The 25,391-nt window shown below is 39.7% G+C and overlaps 1 protein-coding gene across 8 annotated transcripts in view; it reads left to right on the top strand.

Annotated features, from left to right (window-relative positions):
• Positions 1 to 25,391, top strand: part of PTCD2 (pentatricopeptide repeat domain 2) — a 115,022-nt gene that overhangs the window by 3,875 nt on the left and 85,756 nt on the right. For 5 of the 8 annotated variants that reach the window (XR_008423834.1, XM_019463056.1, XM_053907276.1 and 2 more), the window contains exons 3-9: positions 721 to 850; positions 5,108 to 5,225; positions 8,570 to 8,648; positions 9,307 to 9,398; positions 11,626 to 11,739; positions 15,249 to 15,323; positions 23,469 to 23,582. Coding sequence is in view for 6 of the 8 variants with exons in the window: in XM_019463056.1 (XP_019318601.1) it covers positions 721 to 850; positions 5,108 to 5,225; positions 8,570 to 8,648; positions 9,307 to 9,398; positions 11,626 to 11,739; positions 15,249 to 15,323; positions 23,469 to 23,582 (722 nt within the window). In the remaining 2 variants the exon portion in view is untranslated. Of the gene's footprint in view, positions 1 to 720; positions 851 to 5,107; positions 5,226 to 8,569; positions 8,649 to 9,306; positions 9,399 to 11,625; positions 11,740 to 15,248; positions 15,324 to 23,468; positions 23,583 to 23,664; positions 24,313 to 24,454; positions 24,616 to 25,391 lie in introns of those variants that run through there. The other 3 variants (XR_008423835.1, XM_053907277.1, XM_053907275.1) reach the window with 3 other exon arrangements.

Below are 25,391 nucleotides of genomic sequence, written 5' to 3'. Positions count from 1 at the left end.
TGTTTGACTGTCTCCACAGTTGATCAGATACAAGACGGGACAGAGATAAGTATAAGCATTTTGAAATGATTCTGTTACCAAGAGTGTTTGCTGCTGTTGAGAGGATGGGTTTTTTTTTTTTTTACCCTGTGTATATTATGTAGTACTGTATCATGCTGTCTAATAACTGAGTAGGGAGAGCAAGAGAAATGAAAGGTAGAGTTGAACCAAATGCTAGAGACTTGAAATATTGCTAAATCGTGTAGATCAACCACTGGGGCAAACCCATCTTCAGTACACATTTTCCTTTCAGTTTTCTTGCTAGATACCCTGCCAATTGTTGGTTTAGATGTCTTGGTTGCATTTTTTTTTTTTTTTATTTTCTAATGGGTCACCTGTCGATAGTTTTTTGGACCAAGCCTCTGGGACATAGTTCTTAAAACTTTAGTGTGCAGAAGGATCACCCAGGTAGTCAAAATTGCATATTCCTGTGTTCTTACCCTCAAAGATTGTATGTTAGAAAGTTTTGAGTGGGCCCCCATCCTGTGCTCCTGTAGCACAGATGGTTTGCTTCATAGACCTTCTGTCATACTGCTCTTAAGGACACTAGTCAGTGATGGGAGCCTCTCTCAGTGCCTCTTTGCAGTGTGCCAGAATCCAGCTTCCCCTTCTCCCTGAGGTGAGACTCCTGACAGTCCCAGTCAGCCTGAGTGATGGCCACCACACTATGCTTTCTTCCAGCAACCTACCTGAGAAACATGAAAGAGAAATTGGCCCAGAATAAGCTCATCTTGAAGGACGAGTTGAAAACCTTACTTCATTTGTGTGATACCCGGGATGATGTGGAACTGGCTAAAAATGTCATTTACAGGTGAGGCATTTCTGTACAATTCTGCCAGGTTTTGTTTCTTCTTTCTTTTTCCTGAAGAATCTCATCCATTTAACATGGATTCAGCTGGCAACTATACATTGATGACTTTCACATCTCTTGTCCACATGCCTGCCCCCAGCTCCAGACGTTTATGTTCACTTAGCAATCGCTTCCTGGATTCCTTCTATATGCCAGGTACTAAGGATAGAAAACCAGAATTCATGTCCTAAGAAATCACCAGCCTGATGAAGTCCACTTACATATCCCCTAGGTCTTCACATTCAACTCACACAAATTGCTTCTTTTTACTATTTTCTGTCGTACTGACCCCTCAGGACGGATAACTGGGAGCCTCTTTCCTCTAACCTTACTTGCTCTCCTCCCTGACAGGATGAGAAATCCTACTGCTTCCACTTCCCTGGTTATCTCTCATCTCTGGCCTTCCTCTCTCTGTCCTCGTTACCAGTATCTTAGTTCAGGCCTCGTCATCTCTCACTTGGACCACTTCATAGACTCCTTGCTCATCTGTCTCCTCCAGGCGAATGTCTCTTTCTCTGATCCATTGTCATTTTCCCACGTCAGGGGAATTCCCGTGTAATCATAGTCTGCTGTTAGGAAACCTAGCAAAGGTTTCACTTACTCGGGAAGTGTATGAACTGAAATCAACAGGCTTTGTTTCTAAAATTAAATTCGTGGCCTTTTTTTTTTTTTTTAACCATTCCTGAAAGATAGGTTTCTACACGTGGACCTGCATTTATAATGTAGAGAGAGTAATAGAAGTGTGTTCATATGAAGAATACTGGAAGAGTATGTACCAAAAGTTAATTGTGGTTCTCTGGGAGTTATACATATTTTTTGGTTTAAATACGTAATTTTTTTAGTCTCAAACTTGTCTATAGTGGGCATTATCAATTTTATAATATGAAAAATTAATGTTATCTTTAAAAGGAAAAAACATAAAATTACACACAATCCATTGAAAGTTTGAAAAACACCAAAAAAGTAGAAGAAATACATCACAGATTCTGCTATTTCTGTTGTCTCTTGTTGCACACCAGAACATGATAACTGTTTTTTTCTGTTATCTATTGTTATCTATTATCTATTATTTCTGTGGGTCAGGAATTGAGGCCTGCTAGTTCTGTATTGGTGTCTGCTAAAGTCACTTGCTCCTCTATGGTCAGCTGCTGGCTGGTCTGAGCTGGAAGGTCCAAGAGGCTTTACTTGTATTTCTGATGCCTGAGTCCACGTGACCCCTCTCTCCTTGGAGTGTCTCGTCATTCATGAGTCTAGCCTGGCTGCACTAGCACCCTGCACAAGTGGAAGCTGCAGGCCTTGTAAAGCTGCCTGGAACTGGCACAGCTTCACTTCTGTCACATTGTCTTGGTCAAAGCAAGTTACCTGGCACACCCACACTCAGCAGGGAGGAGCAACAGTTCCACCTCCGGATGGATCAACCACTGTTGATATTTGATACATTTTGTCACTGATTTTTTTTTTAAACTTTTTTTCACTGTTTATTTTTGAGGGGGGGGGCAGGCAGAGCATAAGTGGGGGAGGGGCAGAGAGAAAGGGAGACAGAATCTGAAGTAGGCTCCAGGCTCTGAGCTGTCAGCACAGAGCCTGATGCAGGGCTCGAATCCACAAACCACAAGATCATGACCTGAGTCGAGGCTGGATACTTAGCTGACTGAGCCACCAGACATCCCCATTTTCTCACTAATTTTTTACATGCAAAGATTGTATGGTTTTGATAGGGTTTATTTATACTTTTCTAATAATTACCGTATATATAATGATAGCGTTTTCTACTTAGTATTATAGCATAATTTTTTTGTTAATATACCTTAGGAGTTGTTAATATACGTTAGTCTATTTTAATGACTTTATAATATTCCATTGTATGTCAGGTACCCCTCTTGTTGAATGTCTGATTTTTGATATTTTCATCAGTATGAATAATGCCGTGATGAGCAACTCTATGCATAAAACATACTCTTTCTGTTTTGGAGATGATCAGAGAATATGAACATTTTAAAATTTGTTGATACAGGGGCGCCTGGGTGGCGCAGTCGGTTAAGCGTCCGACTTCAGCCAGGTCACGATCTCGCGGTCTGTGAGTTCGAGCCCCGCGTCAGGCTCTGGGCTGATGGCTCGGAGCCTGGAGCCTGTTTCCGATTCTGTGTCTCCCTCTCTCTCTGCCCCTCCCCCGTTCATGCTCTGTCTCTCTCTGTCCCAAAAATAAATAAAAAACGTTGAAAAAAAAAAATTAAAAAAAATAAAAAAAAATAAAAAAAAAAAATTTGTTGATACAAACGCCAGATTATTTTCCAAAAGGGTTATGCTAATTTACATTTGCATGGTATTAGGAATCCTAATACTATCTCAGTTTCACAAAGATGAATCATATTAGACCCTCTGGCTTGTTTTATTGTCAGTTTTTACTACCCAAATCTAAATCATTGCTAATAACTCTGCCCAGTTGCTGTCTCTTCCCTCTACTGGTGGACAGCTGGAAAAGTGGGAAAATGGGCAGGTCCGTGGCCTAACCAACCTGTTCTCTGTCTTGCTGACACAGGCACCCCACTACTGGGGAGGAAGAGTAATGAGCTAGAACATGAGCTCTTTATGCATAGAGTCAAAAGTGAGGAGCAACTTAATCCCCCCCATAGTCTTGACCACATGCCGGTGTGTGGTTTATTAGGGGTATTTTAGATTCTCTGATTTGAACATTTCTTGTCAAGAAGAGGTAATACTTTGTGAATTTCTAGCACTTTTATTAGTGTATATGTTCTCTAAATTGGGAAAACTTTTGCATTATTTTATTTTTAATCTGGCATAAATTTTTCATGACACTATTTTTGGAACGTATTGATTTTTAAAGATCTTTTCCACAGCATGCCTTATATTTTATAAGACCTGACACATATAGCAGATTTTCCGTGTGCTAGTAGGCATGTCATCTTAATTAATCGTTACAAAAAGTCTTTGAGTTGAACTTTTATCTCCATTTACAGATGAAGAAACTGAGGCATGGAGTGGTTAACTTATTTGCTCCTGGTTATACAGTTAGTAACTAAAAGAACTGGGATTTAAACTGTCAGCTTGGAATCAGAATCTAAAAATCCTTAGTCACTGTACTATATTGCGTTTAAATAACCTAATTCTTTCCCCCCCAGTATTATTGAGGTATGACTGACAACTAAAACTCATGTATATTTAAGGTGTACAACTGATATAATTTAATTCATAACTTGTAATGAAGCACTGAATATATTTTATAATTTCTATAATTTGACTACGAAGTGTATCTTTGAAAGTACATATCATCATTCTATTTGGCATTATGTATGTTTGGGATACACTATCCATGATGTTACTGTGACTGTCCTCCGTGATTTCGGCAGAAGTCTAAAAAGCGTTCTGGTTTTAAAGTCAAAGCTATTCCCCGTGGTATGTGTGATTTATTCACATAATGAGTCTTAGTAAAATCTGGTTTACGAGTAATCTTGCGATACTTATTTTGTCACCAGATTGTCTTCTTGGTGTCTAAAACAGAAAGAGTTGGTTATTGAAAGTAAATTTATGCTAGCAATTTTTAGTTCTGCATCCTAACTGGTGGACTGACTGCTTGTAGAAACCTCAAGGCACGTATAAGATGTCACTGTCTGAAATTAGCTTTTTGCTAAAACTAAACTTCAAAACAGCATTTAATTTGTTTAGCTAGGTGATGGTAGATCACATATGCCTTTTCCTGAGCAGAGGAAAACAGCGATGGATCTAAATTGTAAAGTACATCTGTAGGTTGTCTGTCATCCTCTATGGAGAAGTCACATTTGAGGAGGACAGAGCATCACTTCACTCCTTTGATTCGTTCCTCTCTAGATGGGGTCCATACAAAGACACAGTGCCATTCTCTTGAGTTTGCTGTGCAAGAGCCCTGTTGTTCCCTGACCTTTGCTAGCACTCATCCTAGCAGTTTGTTGATATATTGAGAAGATAATTACAATGTACATTTTTCCATTCTTTGATTTCATGTGGTTATGTGGGCCTCTCACAAACCCTTTCTATTTAAATGTCTGGCATACTTCACTCCAGAATTCCTCTGTCCTCGTTTCTGCACTTTTCTCCCTCAGGACTGTGAGAGTACCTCGTTCTTTATTGTGTCCCCAGCATCTAGCAGAGTACATGCCACAGTCGGTCTGTCCTTTTCCCTGCATCTCACTATTTGACTCACTGAATCATTTTCATTACCAGGTACCATACAGAGAACAGAAATGTCACTTTGGGAGAGTATAAATTTGGACCACTTTTCATGAGGTTGTGCTACGAGTTGGATCTTGAGGAATCTGCATTGGAACTCATCAAAGACCAGGTTATTGTCTCCCGATTACTGTCCCTGTCAGTGTGATTTCCTTGTGCTGAGCCTCTGGTGTTTTTAGTGATGTTAGGGAAGGCATCTCTCTTACATTATTCCTGGCTTAGATTTTTCAGATCAAGGTTCCTAAGCTGAAGGAATGAGCTCTTACCTGTATTTTAAGGTTTCCTTGGAGTCCATTGCTATGAAGAGGCCTTGCTCTTTTCAGACAGAGGTGTAGGACAGGTGTGGAAGAGATGTATGGACAAATTATAAGGGGTCTACCTTCCTTGGTTGTGACCTGGGACTAACCTCTCAGAGAAGCTTTTAGCGGGGGATTGTTTAAGACAGGCAGCCATTTTAAGATTGCCTTTCCTATTACCCACCTGTGATTCTTCTTTCTTTTTATATTTTTTACTTCTTGTTGATGGCCACCTTGTATAGTGCTTTTCTGGTTTTCAGAATACCTTCACATCTTCTGATTTTCTTTTCTTAAAGACAAAAATAATGATAATTATTTCTGTAATTATTTATTGAACATATACTGTGTCCTCAGCACTGTGCTTAAGCACTATACCTGCCTGATTTATTTCGCACAGACCGTGGTGAGGTGGATACTGTCATTCTATCCATTTTTTTTTAATTTTTTTTTTTTAACGTTTATTTATTTTTGAGACAGAGAGAGACAGAGCATGAATGGGGGAGGGGCAGAGAGAGAGAGGGAGACACAGAATCGGAAGCAGGCTCCAGGCTCTGAGCCATCAGCCCAGAGCCCGACACGGGGCTCGAACTCACGGACCGTGAGATCGTGACCTGAGCTGAAGTCGGAGGCTTAACTGACTGAGCCACCCAGGCGCCCCATCATTCTATCCATTTTACTGATGAGGAAACTGGTACTTACACACATGGTAAATTCATACATGGTCAGAAACATTTATTTTGGGGCCAGGGCTGGCAACCTGGGACCCTTTTGTATTTTTAGGAACCCTCTACTAAATTGTGTTTCTGTCTTGTACTCTTCATACAAAGTGTTCTTTCTTTTTTTTTTTTTTTAATGTTTGTTTATTTTTTGAGAGAGAGAGAGAGAGAGGGAGAGAGAGAACGAGCGGGGGAGGGGCAGAGAGAGAGGGAGACACAGAATCCGAAGCAGGCTCCAGGCTCCGTGCTGTGAGATCATGACCTGAGCCTAAGTCAGATACTTAACTGACTGAGCCACCCAGGCACCCTTGAAGTGTTCTTTCCATGGTAGAGCTGTGAACTCTTGACTTTCCCCTCTTTTAAGGACACGCATTATTTAGAAAGAGGATCATACTGTATTAGTAACCAGAGAAAAGGGGGTTTTACAACAGTGAGGATTAGTTTGAACCTATATTTTTCCTAAAAGAAAAATATACATATTTATATTTTAGTATATAGCTATTAAAAATCTGCAAGAATCTACATGAAATCCCTACTGCTTATCTTTAGGGGGTAGAATTACAGGAAATTCTTACTTTTTACTTTATATGTTTTTGTATTGTTTGACTTCAGTAATCATGTGTTGTAATTAAAGGAAAATGAAGGAAAATGAAAATTTCACTGTAATGACAGCCATGAGTCTAATGATTAAAAAGCAAAAAGAATATGCAACTTCAGTTGTTTTTTTGTTTTTTTTGTTTTAAACTTAGACCCATGCATGAAATAATCATATACAACCAAGTTGCCTGGAGTAGCAGATTAAACTGAATTTGAGTCCAGTGACATTAAAGCCTAATCCTGTTTCCACTCTTATTGTGTCCCCTACCCTGAACCCTGTAGTGCTGCCCGTATCATAGCCACTGTCTGCATGTATCTATGGAGCCCTTGGACTGTGGCTAGTTGAAATTACATGGGCTGTAAGGGTAGGATGCATGATGGATTTCACATGCTTGATATAAAAAAGAAGAAGTGCTTAATTTTTTTTGATTACATGTTGAAATTATATTTTGCATTTAGTGGCTTAGATAACATCATTAAAACTGACTTCCTGTATTTCTACTTTTTTTAATGAAGCTACTTGAAAATGTAGAACCACATATATGGCTCACACTGTGGACAGGGCTGCTCTGGGCCTTCCCATCATACTCAGAGGAGAACTCAGACCCCTTACCATGACTTAGAGGTCCCTTGTAGTGTCTCATCACCTGCCATCCCCCTTGCTCACTCCACTCTTGGGCTTTCTTATTCTAAGAACTGCCACACCCATGGTCTCAGACTAGAATGGTCTACACCCTCGTCATCAAGGCCCTCCTTTACTCCATTGAGGTCTCCTCAGAAAGTCTTCCCTGATGACCTTCTATCATCTACTCTATCCCTTTTTCCCGCTTCATTGCTCTTCGTAGCCCTTATTGATAACTTGAAATTACATTTTTACTTCTTCACTGGTTTTACTCGTTCATCGTCTCCCATGCCAGAATTTAAGCTCTACTAGATTATAAGCCCCACTAGAGTTAGGGCAGGGTTATGTGTCTTGTTTATTATTTCTTTATTTTCAGCCCCTAGAACAGGGTCTGCATAGTGGGCTTTCAAAATAAGAACAAACTAGAGCAAGGAGGCATTTAATGGCATATTTGAATAGCATGTGTTACGTTATCGTGATATTAAAAATGTTGAGGAAAAAATGTTGAGAACCACTCTTCTAGTGAATTATTTCAAAAAGTGAATATTATTCATTTGCCAAAAGAGCATCACAGCTTTGTAAGACTCTTCTTGCTTAGTCCTCATGCATACTTATACCTGCCTTTTCATATTTTTTTGACATTTATTCATTTTTGAGAGAGAGAGAAAAAGACAGAACACGAGCAGGGGAGGGGCAGAGAGAGGGAGACACAGAATCCAAAGCAGGCTCCAGGCTCTGAGCTGTCAGCACAGAGCCCGATGCAGGGCTTGAACCAGTGAGATCATAACCTGAGCCAAAATCTGAACTCTTAACCAATTGAGCCACCCAGGTGCCCCTGGCCTTTTCATATTAATATACTGCCACCCACATTGCAGGACCCCCTTACCAAAGTTAATTGACTTGTTTCTTTTTTTGTAAGCACAGGAGAGCCATGTATAATGAAGATGTCCTTCACTGTATTTCTGAAACCCAGAGAGCTCTTGCCATACTGCTTGCCTCGTTTGTATGCCCAGCCAAAGACATGACAGTCGAAAGAGTGGGCAGCATTTGAATTTTTTTGAAAAATAAATCCTGGTATATCAGAGATTTATTAGAGAATTCAGGGGACCAAGTGAATAAAGTATATGCAAAAATAAGTCCTGGATAGAGAAGATAGAATTATAAAAATATATCCTCAATAGTTAAAAACTTTTAACCAAACTGTGTTTGTTTGTTTTTTTATTAGCATTTACGAGGTTTCTTCTCAGACACCACGTCGTTCAATATTTTGATGGATATGTTATTTATGAAAGGCAAATATACAAGTGAGTATTAGAATTTGTTGAAAAATTCTGTCTTTGGTAGTATAGCAGTTAGGAAAAACAATGGACCATGCAAAAGTGATCCTTATATACTTAAATTTTTTTTTTTTAACGTTTATTTATTTTTGAGACAGAGAGAGACAGAGCATGAACAGGGGAGGGTCAAAGAGAGGGAGACACAGAATCTGAAACAGGCTCCAGGCTCTGAGCTGTCAGCACAGAGCCCGACTCGGAGCTTGAACTCACTGACCGCGAGATCATGACTTGAGCCGAAGTCGGCTGCTTAACCGACTGAGCCACCCAGGCGCCCCTATGATCCTTATATTCTTGATGAATGACTGAACTCTGGAGACTTCATTCTTTTAAGTTTGAAAACAACATTATTGCATCTCATGTCATACCTTAAACTAAACACCCTGATTTTACTTATGCTAAAAGTATAAGTAGGTTTAAAATATTAGTTCTTACTGTATCGTTTGATAATTTCTTTGAAATTTAGTTAATTGATAAATGACTTTGACAGATAGCTTTGACTTGCTCCTGGAATATACTTTTCAGTAGATGGTGCTAAACAGATTAGAATGCTGGGAATCAATAGTAGACGACTCTGAACTCACCTGAATGCATTTAACACTGTCCGCCCACTTCTCATTTTTGGTAGGTGCGCTGGAAGTGCTGATAGAGATGAAAAACCAAGATGTGAAATTCAACAAAGAAACCTATGTCCTTGCTTTTGCAATTTGCTACAAACTGGTAAAACTGTCTTCTCTTAACTTTTAGAGCACTGTGGGTAGTGTTTGAGAGAGGATTTTTTTTTTCTACAAAGAATAATTTTGTTTCTCTGAAGTCTTTTTTTCCATCTGGTGCAGATATTTCAATTTTAAATGTGTTCATTTTTAGAAAACTCAAGTTAGCCACGTCAGTTTTATCATGGAGAAAGCAATTTTATCATCTTTCACTCTTCTTTGGCAATTCTGTGGATAGGGAGAACAAGGAACAGTGTGCTGGCTGGGTTCAAGGTCTGCGAAGGATCCCCTTGCTATCAGTCTCATGCTGAACTCGTTGAGACAAGACCTCTCTGTAGTTCTCTCCCATGGAAATCTGACCATCCTTCTTTGGTGAACTCAAGGGCTACTTTAATTTCATCTGAATATTTTCTGTGATTCAGAGTTGGAAGTAATATCCTTTAATTGTGCTCTATTTATATCACCTATGTGAGATTTATCACTGCTTGATGTTATTCTAAGTAGATGTATGTTTCATCCTCCCCACTAGAGGATAAGTTTGAGGCATTTTTTGTACCAGCATTTAACAGTGCCTGGTGTACAGTTGATCTTTAATAAGTGTATGTGACACTAAGATAAACTCCTTCAAGACAGAAAACGTGACTTAGAAGTCCATGTCATTACTATATCAAGATTGTTTTTTTACATACAGAAACTATTTCTTCTTCACTGAGTGAATGAATCAGTGAATACATGACAGCTGATATAGTGCAGTGACCAAGGTTGCATGCTTTACTATAGACATTTGTGTTATTTAAACTTTGGAAACTTAACAAAACCTTTTTATGGGGAAAAAGAAGGAACCAGGTAAGGTGGAAGAGCATGGTCCATGAAAACGTTTCCCTAAAAAGGGTAGCAATAATTTTCCAAAATAAGAGAGGCAGTAAGTAGGGTGATAGTGGAAAGAAAAATCTTCTGGGAAATTGAGAAACATATAGTCTCAACTTTAGCATTCACTGGCTTTGAAGTGGTCATGTAATTCATTTGTGAAATGAAAGGGTTGATTTCAAGAGCCCCAAGCTTTTACTATAAAAGGCCGGATAGTAAACGCTTTAGGCTTTAGAGGCCATGTACAGTCTCTACCATATATGGTTTTTGTCACATATTCTATCTTTGTTTTTGTTTTTACAAACCTTAAAAATTTTGAAAACCATTTTTAGCCATAAGCTTGACTTGGCCAAGGTTCTTAGTTTGCTCCTTGCTGGATTATTAGGTGATCCTTTACAATCATATCATTTTCTTATTTTATGAAACAGAATGCCAAACACACAACACCTGAGCATCAGTTTATTCAGCTCTGTGTTACTGAGCTTTCTGACCTTTTTAGAGATGCCTTCCTGAGTGTGTGCTAAAGTGGAGAGAATTTAATTCTGCTCCTTAGGAAGGCCGGAGGACTTTTCTCCCCTGTACTGTGTCTGAAAATAACTTGTTTCACTCATTGAAGATGAGAGTAGAAAAATTGAACCAGTCAGCCATTATAGATTCCCAGCCAGTTCTGGAAACTGTCCTCGCTCATCGAATTCAGGTTTTACTTTGGGTTTTGAGTTGTGGATCACGTCATGACAGAAATACATAGATAGAAAGCTAATGCTGTTCTCACAAACCTAATCCACCTACAGCATATACAAAGGAAGACAATTCAGTTTTACTGCTGCTGTCTGCTTGTTTGTGTGTCATTTAGTTCTTGGATTTTTTTCAAGGTTTGTCTTTTCATGGGATTCTATCATGATTTCCATTCATATAAGTGTTCACGTTGTTAAGTATTTGACTTACATGGATATTTTCAGATTGGAAATCCCCTCAGGAAAACTTTTTAGTGTTGCTGGGCTTTACTCTGTTATTTCACAGAGTAACAGACTGAGTTTTTACAGTTTTAACGTTGTGGTACTTGTGTCTAGAAACCAGTCTGCCCAGATACAAAGAGACTTATACGCTCGGTAGTAAAAAGGCCCCAATTCAGAAAATTGACCAAAAGCTTTACAAATGAAGTTAATTTAGATTTGAACTGCTAATGTATAGATAAGTTGGTCTTTTTGCAAGTAGCCTGTATATGGGGCTTAATCTATGAAATGGGTTGAAATAGGCTCTGGGAAATTCTTTTAGAAGGAAATCTGAAATACTGAGCACTATCAATCATTTTGTTAAATTTAAAGGTACATGACATTTATTTACTGAGCAATCCTGTCTCCTGCCAGAATAGCCCTGAATCTTTGAAAATCTGTACTACATTAAGAGAAGAAGCCCTAATCAAAGGAGAAGTCCTCTCCAGGAGAGCATCCTGTTTTGCTGTGGCACTAGCTCTGAATCAGGTAATAAGGCTTCAGGGTGTACATAAGTGAATTGGGAGTGGGAAGACTTGACTACTTGCATTTGTTCTTTTATTTATTTTTTTCCTTCTGACTGTATCCTAAAGAAAAAGTTCCCATAAAGAGACCAGTGCCTTTGGTGCCATGGCAACCTACATCTACACCTGTGCCTCCAAAGGATGTTTTTGTTTACAGTTGAGGACCTAACATGCATTGCTGTTTAGAAGGGGCTGGCCAAGATTTCTGTGGAGACTCAAGTGAGGGAAGCTCTACTCTGAGAGAAATTTGTCAAGTAATTCAAATGAAAATTTTAAATGATTGTTTTACCATGTAACGTTTCAGAACAGTTTAACTTAATGCTCTCCAAAGTGGAATTTACTTGAGGTGAATGAGGAATCCTGGGTCAGTTTGCTGTTTAAGTGGAGTCATCGTATATTTCTTAGTTAGACCCAAATACTCTATTTGGAAGAGGTTTTAGTGATCTTTTAGCCTCTCCATGTCTCAGGACAAATGAAGGCAACTGAGGTCAGAGAGAGGAGAGGTCTTTCCTGCCATCACATAGCAGTGAAGGACAATTAGAGCTGGAACCCTGGAATAATCTCATGGTTCGTGAGTTTGAACCCTGCATCGGGCTCTCTGCTGTCAGCCTGTCAGCACAGAGCCCAGTTCAGATTCTCTGTCCCTCTATCTCTGCCCCTGCCCCGCTTGTACTCTCCCAAAAATAAATAAATATTTTTTTAAAAAATTTAAAAAGTTATGCCATTTGGTGCTTAGATACATAGTTATGCTCTATCATTGACGTATATATCATTGTGAATCTGTCACTGTCGCATTACAAAGTGCCTCTTTTGGTTTTGTTGAGAATGCTTCTTTTTGGGATTTTACCTTGTCTAATGTTAATATCTCTCCCACCCCATCCCAGTTTTTTTTTTTTTTTTTTTTTTAAGTTTTTATTTTTGAGAGACAGAGTGTAAACATGGACAGGCAAAGAGAGAGGGAGACACAGAATCTGAAGCAGGCCCCAGACTCTGAGCTGTCAGCACAGAGCCCGATGTGGGGCTCAAACTCATGAACCATGAGATCATGACATGAGCTGAAGTTGGACGCTTAACCAAGCGTAATTGAGCCACCCAGGTGCCCCCCCCCCCCCACCCCTGCAACCCCAGTTTTTGTTTGCCTCTTTGGTTTAATTAGGTTTGCGTTCGCCTCCCACACCTTTTCCTATCCTTTTATTTGCCATCTTTTCTGAATTGTTTTGTGTGTATCTCTTGTACACTGCATAGATTTGAACATTGTCTTACGATATGCTGCTAGTCTTTTAATGTCCTCCATCTAGATAGACGTGGTGTATTTAATCTTAGGTTTCAGTTATGTTTTGTTTTTGTTTTTGTTTTCAACTTTTAAAATTGCTTCTAGCATGTGGTGGTTTTCTTTTTTTTTTTTGGTTTGTATTTTTGCATTAGTGGTTACTTTAAAACCATAAATTGATTTAATCTTCTTAGTATTCTAATGAATTTGACAGTACCTATTAGTTCCCTACTGTGAGTAATGCTGAAATTAGTATATTTCCTCTTTTTTCTCGTTTTCCTCCTCTCCACCACCCAATTTTGGTTGATATGTTACTTTTCATAGTACTCATTTTTCTCTTAAGTATGCTTATTTGTCAGCTTTAAATGCTATTTTTCTGACCACACATAATAAAGACAAGGCAACTAAGCATACTTTCTCTTATATATAGTCTTTCTCCCGTTGTCTTCATTATCCAACTACATAACACTTTGTGCTTCATTCTGTAACCGTATTCCCCACATTTTAGTCCTGTATGTATTTAAATATGTATTCTTACATATACTTGAACATATTCATATATTTTAAAATATTCATTTACTATTGGTTTTCCAGTCATCCCTTTGTTGATTGAAAGGCAGCTCTTCTTTTTCCTCATGGTGTCTTTATGTAGATCATGTGCTGGTTCTTTTTTGAGTACTCATTGATAGACAAGTTTCTTAAACCAGCCATTTACAGAATATCCAGGTCAGAGAGAAAGCAGAGCCATGTTGTCATGTTCTAGACTAGTAGGAATTTTTTTTTATGTTTGAGTTTTGTCTACAAAAATGCCTAGGCCTTATTTCTCCTTGGCTACTGGGAATAGACGTGGAGGCAGTTTTCAGTGAAGAATCTCATTCTCTGCCCCTGTCGTAGTGACAGACTCTTTCCTGTGAGTATGGCTTATCTATGTAAGTTTTTGGTTAGCCTCACTTTTGCCACAAAAAGGATCCAGAGGAATTCTCCTTAGTAGCCCTAAATTCCATTGCCATTGTTGTAAACAGGAATTCAGATTTTGTACTTCAGATCGTGGCCCTCACCTTTGAGAACTACTTTGTGGGCTCCTAAGATAGGCAGCATTGTTCTCTGCTCACTGCTTTATCTAGAACTCACCCTGTTCTCTGTCTTCCATGTTGTTGGCAGTACTTCCATCTCTTGTGAGCTTTAAGGTTTCTGGTCTTCTAATTATGTCAGGCGTAGAGTTCGCATTTCTACTTCTCAATCTTGATTTCTTTTTCTTTTCTTCAAAACTTGTCCAGTGGGAGAAGAAGAAATGCCAACTGTATGCCCGCATCTTAAAAACTAGAACTCAGAGGCACCTAGGTGGCTCAGTTGGTTAAGTGTCTGACTCTTGATTTCAGCTCAGGTCATGATCTCACAGTTCGTGGGTTTGAACCTCTGTCACTGCAGAGCCCACTTGGGATTCTCTCTCTGCCTCTCCCTTGCTCATGCGCTGTCTCTCTCTCTCTCAAAATAAATAAATAAGCATTTTAAAAAAACGAACTCAGTTTATTAAAATGTTCGGTAATTTTCTAGATTTGGAGTGCATAGGTCACAGGATGAAAGACACCATAAGGAGTATAGTCGATAGCCTTGTAATAGCGTTGTATGGTGACAGATGACAGCTACACTTGTGGAGAGCACAATTTATTGTATAGACTTGTTGAGTCACTATGTTGTACGCCTAAAACTAATGTAACACTGTGTGTTGATTATACTTCAATAAAAATAAAGTATTTTGGAAACTATTTTTAAAATTTAGTAATATGCAAATGTAGGAAATATTTTGTAGAAAGTTCATTGTTTTTCCTGCAAACATACATACATTTATTTATTTATTTATTTATTTATTTATTTATTTAGAGAGCGTGTGAGCACATGAGTGGGGGAGGGGCAGAGAGAGGAATCCCAAGCAGGCTCTGCACTGTCAGCACAGAGCCTATCTCAGGGCTTGGATTCATGAACCATGAGATCATGACCTGAACAAGAGTCAGGTGCTTAACCAACTGAGCCACCCAGGCGCCCCAAAAAGGTCATTTTTGATTACCAAAAAAACTTTTTCTTTGTGGACTTCACAACCCCTGGGGCACCATGAATAGGAATATCCTGCTGTCTTTAAAAAGTGTTTATGACAGCAGAGTAATGTTCATATGATTTGAAGTATAACTTGGTTTTCTTTCTTCTAGAACCAGGTGGCGAAAGCTATATCAATTTTTTCTCAAATCATGAAGCCAGAAAGCATTATCTGCACTAATTTAAATGTAAGTGACTTCTTTGTTTAAAGTAAGGCTTGAAAGGTAGTAAGATGATGTCTAGATTTTTTAAATCTGTGTATAAGGAATTTTGATCTCCTAAGATCTTGATTCAATTCAGTGATTTATTGAGCTCTGTGTTAAAGTTACATTATAGCCCCTCTAACAGGAGTCAGTCGGCTGTGCTTCCAGGAGTTTATAAACGGGTGAGAAATGTAGATATGCTCAGATACAAGATGTAGCTAAATGCTGCAGGTATAACACATGACTACAGAAAGCTGTGGATACAGAGAGAAAGGAGATAGACTCTTAACTTTGTCTTGACTGAGACTTGAGAATAATCTTTGTGCTAATTGCATCCTGTTTATGGTACCTAACCCAGGGAGTTAGTATACCTATGGTGCATAAAATAGTGCTTGACATGGTAAGAACTCAACAAATGTTAGTTGTTTTCATTCTTGTGTTGCCAGCCTGCCATGACCCATCTGTCCCAGTGAGCAATGAGTCATCTACGCCTTACTGGTGCAATTAAAAAGACAACGAGACTCTTGTCATTAAAGACCCCATACACCCCATTCAGCTAACCCCTGCTGAGGCCCTGCTTGTATGCTGAGTATACTTGTGTTATGGGGAGTTGAAAAGAAAGCCCGTAACTTTCAAGAACTTAGTCTCCTGAAACATCACAAGGTCAAGATGAGGAAAACATTGTCAAAAGAACAGAAATGTGTTAATGCCAGTGTGGTATGAACTAGGACAAAGGGTCACAGCCAGGGCAGTGTTGCAGCCTGGGGAGTGAAGTGCTGGCCAGTAGGAGCAAACTGAGCAGGTCTCAGTGAAAAGAGAATTGTTGAGCAGTGTCTGAAGGAGGACAGGACCATGGGATTGAAGGGATGAGGGTTAAAGGGCATTCTTTGTTAGGAGATTAGTTTTGCTGAGGGTTCCCATTAAAAGAATATAAACTTTTTAAAATATTTTTTATTTATTTACTTATTTTGAGGGGGATGTGGTGCAGAGAGAGCAGGGAGAGACGGAGGGAATCCCACGCAGGCTCTGCGCTGTCAGCACAAAGTCCAACCACGAGTCATGAGATCATGACCTTAGCCGAAATCGAGAGTTGGATGCTAAACTGACTGAGCCACCCAGGCACCCCTGCAAACTTTTAATTGTAACCACTTCTTACTAGCCTTAAGTCCTTAGGCAACTTATTTAACCTCTATGGTCTCCATTTTCCTTTTATCTGAAACAGCAATAGTAATAGAAATATTACCATCCTGTCATTGTGAAAATTGAAAGAATAATGCATATAAAGTAGATAACACAGTACCTGGCATGTAATCAGTGTTCAGTGAATGCTTGCTAATACCAGAAACATTTGTTTGAAATGAAGTGTGTTACATAAAGAGGAATATTTATATTTAACAAATCCTAGAACCCAGTGAGTAGGAATTAGGCATAACTCCAAGGTTCCATGGTTTTCTGTTCTTCCATAGTGATTATCCTCAAATGTCACTCCCAGACCAGGGCCCAGATAACTTTCAAGAAAGGACTAGGGGTGTTTGGGTGGCTCAGTGGGTTAGCGTCCAATTTTGGCTCAGGTCGGAATCTCATGGTTGGTAAGTTCAAGCCCCTCATTGGACTCTGTGCTGACAGCTCAGACCTGGAGACTGCTTCAGATTCTGTGTCTCCCTGTCTCTCTGACCCTCTCCCACTTGTTTTTTCTCTCTCTCTTAAAAATAAACATAAGAAAAAAAAGAGAGAGAGAAGGACTAGATGAGCCTTTCTGGTAAAGTTTGGAGAATAAGGTTGCCAAAAAATCTGAGATAAGAATACCTTATATTTGACCTCACATTGACTTTTCAAAGTCCTTTCGTGTGAGGGAAAGATGGCCAGGGAATGAGAAAGATGGATACAGTGATAATAGAGAAACTGAAAAAAAGCATGGTTTTGGGAGGGAAGAGACTAAATACTAGGAAAATATCCAAAAAAAGATCTTGTAGTTTTTAAAGGGCAGGAACCTAGATGGGGGTGAATATCATAGCTGTTAGTTAAGAGCTCATCTATATAAGACCAGCAGTGGGTCTGATATGAACTGACAAATGCCACAAAAAAGTGAAGAGGACCAAGAAGTGAGTTTAATAAGACAGCAGCGATGAGGCAGAGGAATCCCCAGAAAAAGACAGGGAAGAAATAGCACCAGTGTATAGAAATCTAAGAGGACTGATAACCCTGCCCGTCACAGCCTGCTGCAGACAGCCCCTGTCCCAAGACTGGGTGCCTATGCAGAAACTGCAGGTCAGAGCAGATGGGTCAGCCTGAAAAGCTCACAGGCATGAGATCTGGGAGGTCAAGGTGGCAAAGGTCCAGAGTCCAGAAGTTCAGGTCATTTGAGCCAATAGTATCAGTAAGCCAAACGGGAGGAAGCCTACTCTTCCAGCAGGTGCTGTGTGTGTTGTGCCTTCTCTGCTGGCTACTGGGTTTTGATGACTCTAGGTATCCAAGTACATAATTGCTTCTGAGAGAGGGAATGGCCTGCAGATGAACTCCTTTCAGGATTGGACAGAAGTAGAATTGCTAGGATTCCCAGTGTTCATAGTATCAGGTAGGAAAGAGGAGTGTTGTGTGGATCATTGGTAGCTTTTCCTAGAGTTGAAATGAGCTTGGGAGGATCAGTAAGGATTGGTGGTGAGAAATTGAAGAGATACAGATCAGCACAGTTTTCATTTAATTGAGCTAAGGTACCACGCTAGGTACTTAATACTCATTGGTTCGTTTTATACAATGTAGGAACAATATTTCCCCATATCACACATGTGGAAAATGGAGATTCAAAGGGTAAATAAATTACCCAAGTTCTTGAAGCTACTTATGTACAGAGTCAGGCTGTAACACAAACACATCTGTTTGATTACAGAGCTTAGGGTTTCCCCACCACTCCAGACCTGCAGAGATAAGGGTTGTATCTTTTTATTCAGGATTGGGATTAGCTGATCCTCCTGAATGATGAAAAGGAATAGGATTGGATGTCAGAAAGCCAAGTTGCTGGTAGTGCACATGCTCCATGTTCTTGTGTTGAGAGGCTTCATCTCTTGCACTCCTTGGCTGTCACATTTATTATGAGAATCTAGTGATAATTGTTTTTTTCATCTGAGAAAGTGCTTTGGTGGAAATAAAACATAGCCTGAGAGTGAAGCTGTCCACTCAGTAGGAGGAGAAATCCAGAGCCCAGAGCATGGTGGGGAATGCGCCCACCAGCCAGGACAGCAGGACTAGCTTCTTTTCTCTGAGAGCTGGGAAAGAAGCGCAGCCGATAAACTTGGTGGAATGGGTATGTTTTGGGCAAACACTATATAAGGAACCTTGAACTCATCTTGAATATGAATTGTCCCTCCATGAACTGGGTCACAGAAGTATACATTGTTCAGACACTTAAAGACCATTTTATTATTTATTGTATAAAAGTGCTCACTCAGGAACTTCTTCCAAATGTCCAACCCAGTTTCTTATATTTCAGGGTAAACCTGTTTTGGCTTCCTTAGGGATATTGAAAAAAGATGGTTGCCATTCTCAGGTTTAATAATCTTTCAGATTCAGATCTCTGTTATTAGAGCAGGCTTTTAAAAACTGATTTAATGGGCCCTAGCTTCTCTAAGGCTGAGTCATCTACTTGGAATCCCTAAGGGTAATTTGTTAATTATTAAGAAATGGAAACCTGACAAATAGGCTGCGGTAGAAAGTCAGTTCAGTCAGTATTAGCAGAAATAAATGAAGTTTTTTTTTTTTTCTGATCTACTTTAGAAATTAATGTCTTCTACTAAAATCTTTTCCTGCTGCCAGTTGGAATTTGAACTTACCTAATTTTTCCCCCTCAACTTAATTTTCTTTTCATCAAAATTGCTCTTGCTGCCAATATGACCCAGAGGGCCTGATTTTCCATTTTCCCAGCTAATAATTGCTACATACTGAATTGATTTCGCAGATGATCTCATGGAGGCACATGCATGTTGGCTCTGCTGTCTGAATTCAAACTCATCAATTTCAAAAGAACTGTAGCCCCCTCTTTAGCAATGTTAATCAATATCAAAAGATTAATCTCCACTTCTAAATAATGTTTGAAAGAGCTGAGACCAACATGGGATAGCTTTCCACTGATGCTATTTGAATTCCAATCATGTCTCTAGAAATAAGGCATGTCTCCAAGTGGATACCCATTTTGGAATTCAATTACCTTGCAGGGGAATTGACAATTGGTTAGTTTTGCTACTTTTACCATTATTTGTTAACACAGAAAAATGTTTTTTTTTTAATATTTATTTATTTTTGAGAAAGAGCATGTGCATGTGTGCTTATGTGAATAGGGAAGGGGCAGAGAGAGGAGAGAATTCCAAGCAGGCTCCATGCTGTCAGTGCAGAGTCCAGGGCGGGGCTTGATCCCACCAACCATGAGATCATGACCCAAGCTGAAATCAAGAGTCAGACGCTCAACTGACTGAGCCACTCAGGTTCCCCAACACAGATAGATGTTTTTCGGTTTTTGGGTTTTTTTTAAATGTTTGCTTATTTTTGAGACACAGGGAGACAGAGCACGAGTGAGGGAGGGGCAGAGAGAGAGGGAGACACAGAATCTGAAACAGGCTCCAGGCTCTGAGCTGTCAGCACACAGCCCGATGTGGGGCTCAAACCCACGAACCATGAGATCGTGACCTGAGCCGAAGTTGGATGCTTAACTGACTGAGCCACCCAGGCTCCCCCAGATAAATGTTTTAATGCCCCTTTCTGCAGTCACTAAGGTCCCCCTAAAGTTACAGTCCATGCTAGGAAGCCTCCTAGGCTGCATGGGGTAGGCAAGGAGATAGGACTCTTTCTCATAAATCCCTTAAGATTTTGGAACTTAAGAATTGCATTTTGGTTAAGAGCAATGTAGACTTGAGGGGAAAAAAAGGAGTCTGTACAACTGAGAAGCTTTGTTTTTCTTCCATGTATAAAAACTATGTAGATGGTCAGTCTAGGTCTGGTGTGACATTTTATGATAACATCAGGGACCCAGCCTCTTTCTGTGTTTCCCTACCACCATTGTAAGCATATGATTTTTATCTATTACGTCTTTTCCAGCGAGATAGAGGAAGAATGGAGGAGAAAGACACTGGACCCTTTTGAGGATGCTTTCCCAAATGTCTCACCCAGCCAGTTGTACTTACATGTTATTGGCCAGAACTGAATCCTGTAACCATACGTAGTAGTAGCAAAGAAACCTGAGAAATATAGTCTTAGAATTCTGTACATGACAGCATCAGTTGAAGTTAGGGAGTTCTGTTAATCAAAAAAGAAGGGGAGGACAGATATTGTTTAGAAAACTAGCAGTCTCTATTGCATTATGATATTCTACTTCAAATATAGCTAACTTAAAAGACAAAGACAAAATGCTAATTTCTGCATGTTCAGGGCTTCTGGTCCTTTATTTTGGTCAAAGGCACCCAATGACTTGTGAACATTTTTTGATGTTTCAGAAAACCAGAGGGGCAGGAGGTGTCCTTCTGTAGTTCTTGGAGTAGTTTTTCTTACCTAAATTCGCCCTATTCCTTGCTAATTTTCTTAGTCTTTGGTTTGAAATCTGTAAGATTGAAGCATTGTGCTGTACCTTGATCTAGTTTTCCTTAACTGTACCCTGAGGTTTCAGTTTGAGACCAATTCTAGCTTTAAATTCTCTCTTTGTCTTTTATCAGTAACTGCCTCATCTATATTGTCCTTCATCAGTCTATTTTGAGGTATTGAACTTTACTCTTGAAATCCCTTCTGAATCACAGATAGTTGCTGGAGGCAGGGAGGGAAATTGGGAAGACTTAAGAAGAGTTGAAATCTTCCAGGAGCACATCATTAATAGATCCTAGCATGGAGCTCCAGGAGGTTTATCTGTGTAAATTGCTAGGGGACCTCTGTTCTCCTTCTCATTCCTTATTGGCGAAGGTCTACTAGGTGCAAGGCACTAGAGACCTAACACCTAACAAGGTCAATTTCTCCTTGCCCTCAATAGGACAGACAATTGCCAACCCAATCAGAATTGGTTATTATTAATGTAAGAGCTTGAAGTACTATTGAGAGTCAGAGACTTTACCCTACTTTTAAGCTAATGAGTAAACCTTCCATAGTTTCATGGATGCTGGTAGAGTTCACAAGGCACTGAGAGGTGAAGGACATTTCCTTAAATCAGAGCAACAGTAGTAGCCACAACATTAGCATTTTTGCATCAGTTTCTTGAACCCAGTTCCCACATGGCAACCCAAGGTCTATATGCCTCTTACACATACAGGAGAACCCAGATCTCTCAAAATGGCAGTAAGCATGCCTGCCCTTTTCTCTACATGAGGCACCATGTCGGTCTTTCCAGGCTGTGGGTTCTATGAATATCCTTGAAAAGATAGTCTGGAATAAAGGCAGGTAGTACTTCTTCTGCTTGAATGTGAGAAGTCTGTAGAGTGTTGCCTCCCAGTGAAAAGTGTGCTCATGACTTGGCCTGTGCTTTACAACACTGAACTTAGATTGGGTTCTTTGGATTTAGCCTACTTGGAATCATTTCATTCTGTTCTTTGGGACCAAAGTTAGCCCCTCATCCCGATCAACTGCTAAACAAACTTAAATTGTTATAATGGTCTGTAGAAAGAACTAAGCTGGTTTGCTATATGAAAAGAAATATCTCTTCCAGAAAAACTCTTTTCCAAAGGATCAAGAGCCTTTAAAATGTTTATATTCTTTGACTTTATAATTTCACTTCTGGGAGTCAAGTCCTAGATATTAACAAGGTTTTTTTTTTTTTTTTTAATGTATGCATTTATCAATATGTTGAGTTTATTAATATATTGAAGAGTGGTATTGCTTAAATTAACAAATTATCATATACGCATTCATCATTAAACATGAGGTATTCTATAATTTCTTAATGAGAAAATATTCACTGTATAATAGTTGACAGAAAGAATCAGATCTGGGGGAAAATTAATACATTTGGAAGATAATACATGAAATTGTAAACAGTGGATAACATTAGTTGGGGAATTCTGAGTCATTCTGATTTTCTTTTCTTTTTTAATGTTTTTATTTATTTTTGAGAGAGAGAGAGCACCAGCAGGGGAGGGGCAGAAAGAGAGGGAGACCCAGAATCCAAAGCAGGCTCCAGGCTCTGAGCTGTAGGCACAGAGCCCAACGCAGGGCTCGAACCCACAAACTGTGAGATCATGACCTGAGCCGAAGTTGGATGCTCAACCTGCTGAACCACACAGACGCCCTGTTATTTTCTTTAACCTTTTCTGTGTTTTTCAAATTGTACTAGTGAATGTTGGTAATGGGTGGAGCGAAGGGGGGAATGTGTTTTTTTCCTTGGGTTAAATATGTCTATCTGATGAAGGTAGTTAGTGGTACCATCTTAAAAGCCAAGTACAGTACCCAGTTTTAGAAGTTCCTTAATAGCCACAGTGTAAATAGGAGTACTTGAACCAGCTTCCTCTTGATACCTGCAACTGATTAGCCTGCAATTTCTAGGAAGGAAGGAAGGAAGGAAGGGAGGGAGGGAAGGAAGGAAGGAAGGAAGGAAGGAAGGAAGGAAGGAAGGAAGGAAAGAAGGAAAGAAGGAAAGAAGGAAAGAAAGGTAAAGGTATATTTCACCCCACAGTCGATCTTAGGAGATAGTCTCATAGTCCTCTGCTCCGAATCTGGAAGAAATAGGAAGAAACTGATAGTAATGTTTGAGTACCTGCTGTGTGCTGGTATTTTATTCCATATTCACAGTAATTCCAAATGTGAGATGTAAACCTATTTTACTAATTTTATAAATGCAAAAGTTGGAAGAGCTTAAATAGATGGCCGGAGTTACATAGCTCATAATTGCCCATGCCAGGAGTCCAGCCCAAATATGCCAGACTCCAAAATCTGTATTTTCTCCGTTTCTATCTTTAGGTAAGTTTTGAAGTTGAGGTGTTTTAATTAGCTGTTGGAAACCCAAGTTCTGGCTGATAGACATATATTCGAAGCATTCTTTGAATTTGTGCAAGAGAATGAATTAGGTAATAGCATGAAAGCAGGTAGATGCCTATAAATGTAGGGTTCATACATCATTGTTGAGCGCTGGCTCAGTCTTGTTTTTGCTTGTTTGTTCTTTGTATTCAGATTTTGATTCATATCCAGTCAAATATGTTGAAAACCCTGATAAAGATATTAAAGGATGCTGCAGACGGAAATTTATCAAAATTTGTGAAAAGACAGGAGTTCTCAGAAGAAGTGGTGAGTATGAGATTGCTGCAGAAATGATTTAAAGGTGAAAGGACATACATTAGAGTGTCCACTTATTGTCTTCATTCTACAGGCCGCCACCTTAAAGAGCGTCAAGTATGGCAACATCTCTCTTTTTCCTGTTAAAAGATTTCTTTTTGGGTGCAAAGGTTTTTTTTCTTCCAACAGGAAGTATCCTCTGAAATTCTAGGAAAACTTGGTCCTCTTACATTATTTCCCCACCCCCCACATAGTGTTTTCCTGCGTCCTGGGTCCCCTTTTTCCTCAAGCCCTCCATACCTTCTGCCCACTCCCTGACCCCTGCGCCCTGGTTCATGGCGGAAGTAAGAGCAATGAGGAGAGAACTGCTGCCTCACCAACCACCTCCTGTCCCGCCTGCTCATCTTCCCTCCTGAAGCCATGGCAATTGAATGCACCTCTCTGGAGCAGGCTTCCCCACTGAGCCCTAGAGCCCATCCCTCAGACCCACTGCAGGACATCAGTTCAGAAGATATTTTACCCTCTTTTGAGCATCATGAACATCCCCGTCCCTGGGGATCATTCCCATCAGGAATAAGCTACAGTAGCTCTCATCTTAAAAATTAAAAAAAAAAAAAAGTGTCCCCACTTACACAAATAAAAAGACACACTGTGTGTTGAGATAGGAGGACTCAACCCCATAAAGTCAATTCTTCCCAACTTATTGTGATAATGTAACCTAATAAAAGTGCCATTAGTTTTGTTTGTGTGGTTAAAATTTAGTAGGAAGAACAAACTAACAAGAATAACTGAGAAAACCCTGTGAGAGGAGAGCAGGGAGGGGTGCTAGACTTGCCAGAAATTTAGCCGTATTAATGCTTCTATAATCAGAACTTTGGTTTTAGGTACTGAGTAGACCAACTAATGGAACTGTATAAATGTTTTTGCAAAACTATAAAACAAAATTAAATAGAAATGATAAGCAGTTTCAAAAAATTGAAAGCAGAAGGAAACAAAGGAACCCATGTCTCACACTGATGGCTGAAGCACACAAAGAGGAGCTACTGTAAGTCCTTTGAAATTTAGTAATTTGTCCATCAGTAGCTAAAGGGAAAAAAACTGTAAGGAAATCGTAAATGACTGGCAGTGATGAGTTTGTTACTAATGATATTGGTATTGTTTTGACTAATGAAGAGGCCTGTTTGATTGGTTTGCCCTCCCTGCTTTCTTCCCTTGCCTTCTGACGGTACTGGTGCCTGCTGGTTGGCGGGAGAGGGCAGCAGGCTCCTTTCTCCCCCTCTGACACTCTGTTGCCCTCCCAGCCCTATCCCTTTTTTGGACTTGCACCCAAAGGCTTCTACCTGCTGGCAAAGGGAGCTTGTCAGGAAACTAACTGGATATGATTAATTTAAAGCTTCTGTTTGGATTCCTTAGCGCTGTGGAAGTTGTGATCCACCCAAACCCTTTTGGAGTATGTTTTAGGAAAGTAGGGTAACTGGAAATGTAAACCTGTTTTAAAGTGCACAGTTTGTGCATGTGCATCCATTACTGACACAACTTCAGTTTCCCCAACAGCACTAATGCTTATCACTCTACTTAGATCTGGTTTATCAATATGTTGTCCCCATTATATGACTGAAGCATCCAAACAAACACCACATTGAGATATACTGATTTTTTTCCCCAAAGTCTGTAAGATTGACTTATTTCAAAAGCTCCCCCTCTAGCTGAGTGCGTTCCTGGCTGTTGTGAGGCTGCATGGGGAACTGCCGTTGAGAAATTATAAATAAACGCTCTAACTCCAGTAGCCTTTGAACAGCTCTAAATAACACTTGTAAGACT

Source organism: Panthera pardus, unplaced genomic scaffold (genome assembly GCF_024362965.1).
Source record: "Panthera pardus isolate Hobbes unplaced genomic scaffold, ASM2436296v1 HiC_scaffold_2, whole genome shotgun sequence".
NCBI classification, from domain to species: domain Eukaryota; kingdom Metazoa; phylum Chordata; class Mammalia; order Carnivora; family Felidae; genus Panthera; species Panthera pardus.
The sequence above is the reverse complement of the archived record's forward strand: the minus strand, read 5'-3'. Positions and strand labels throughout refer to the sequence as shown.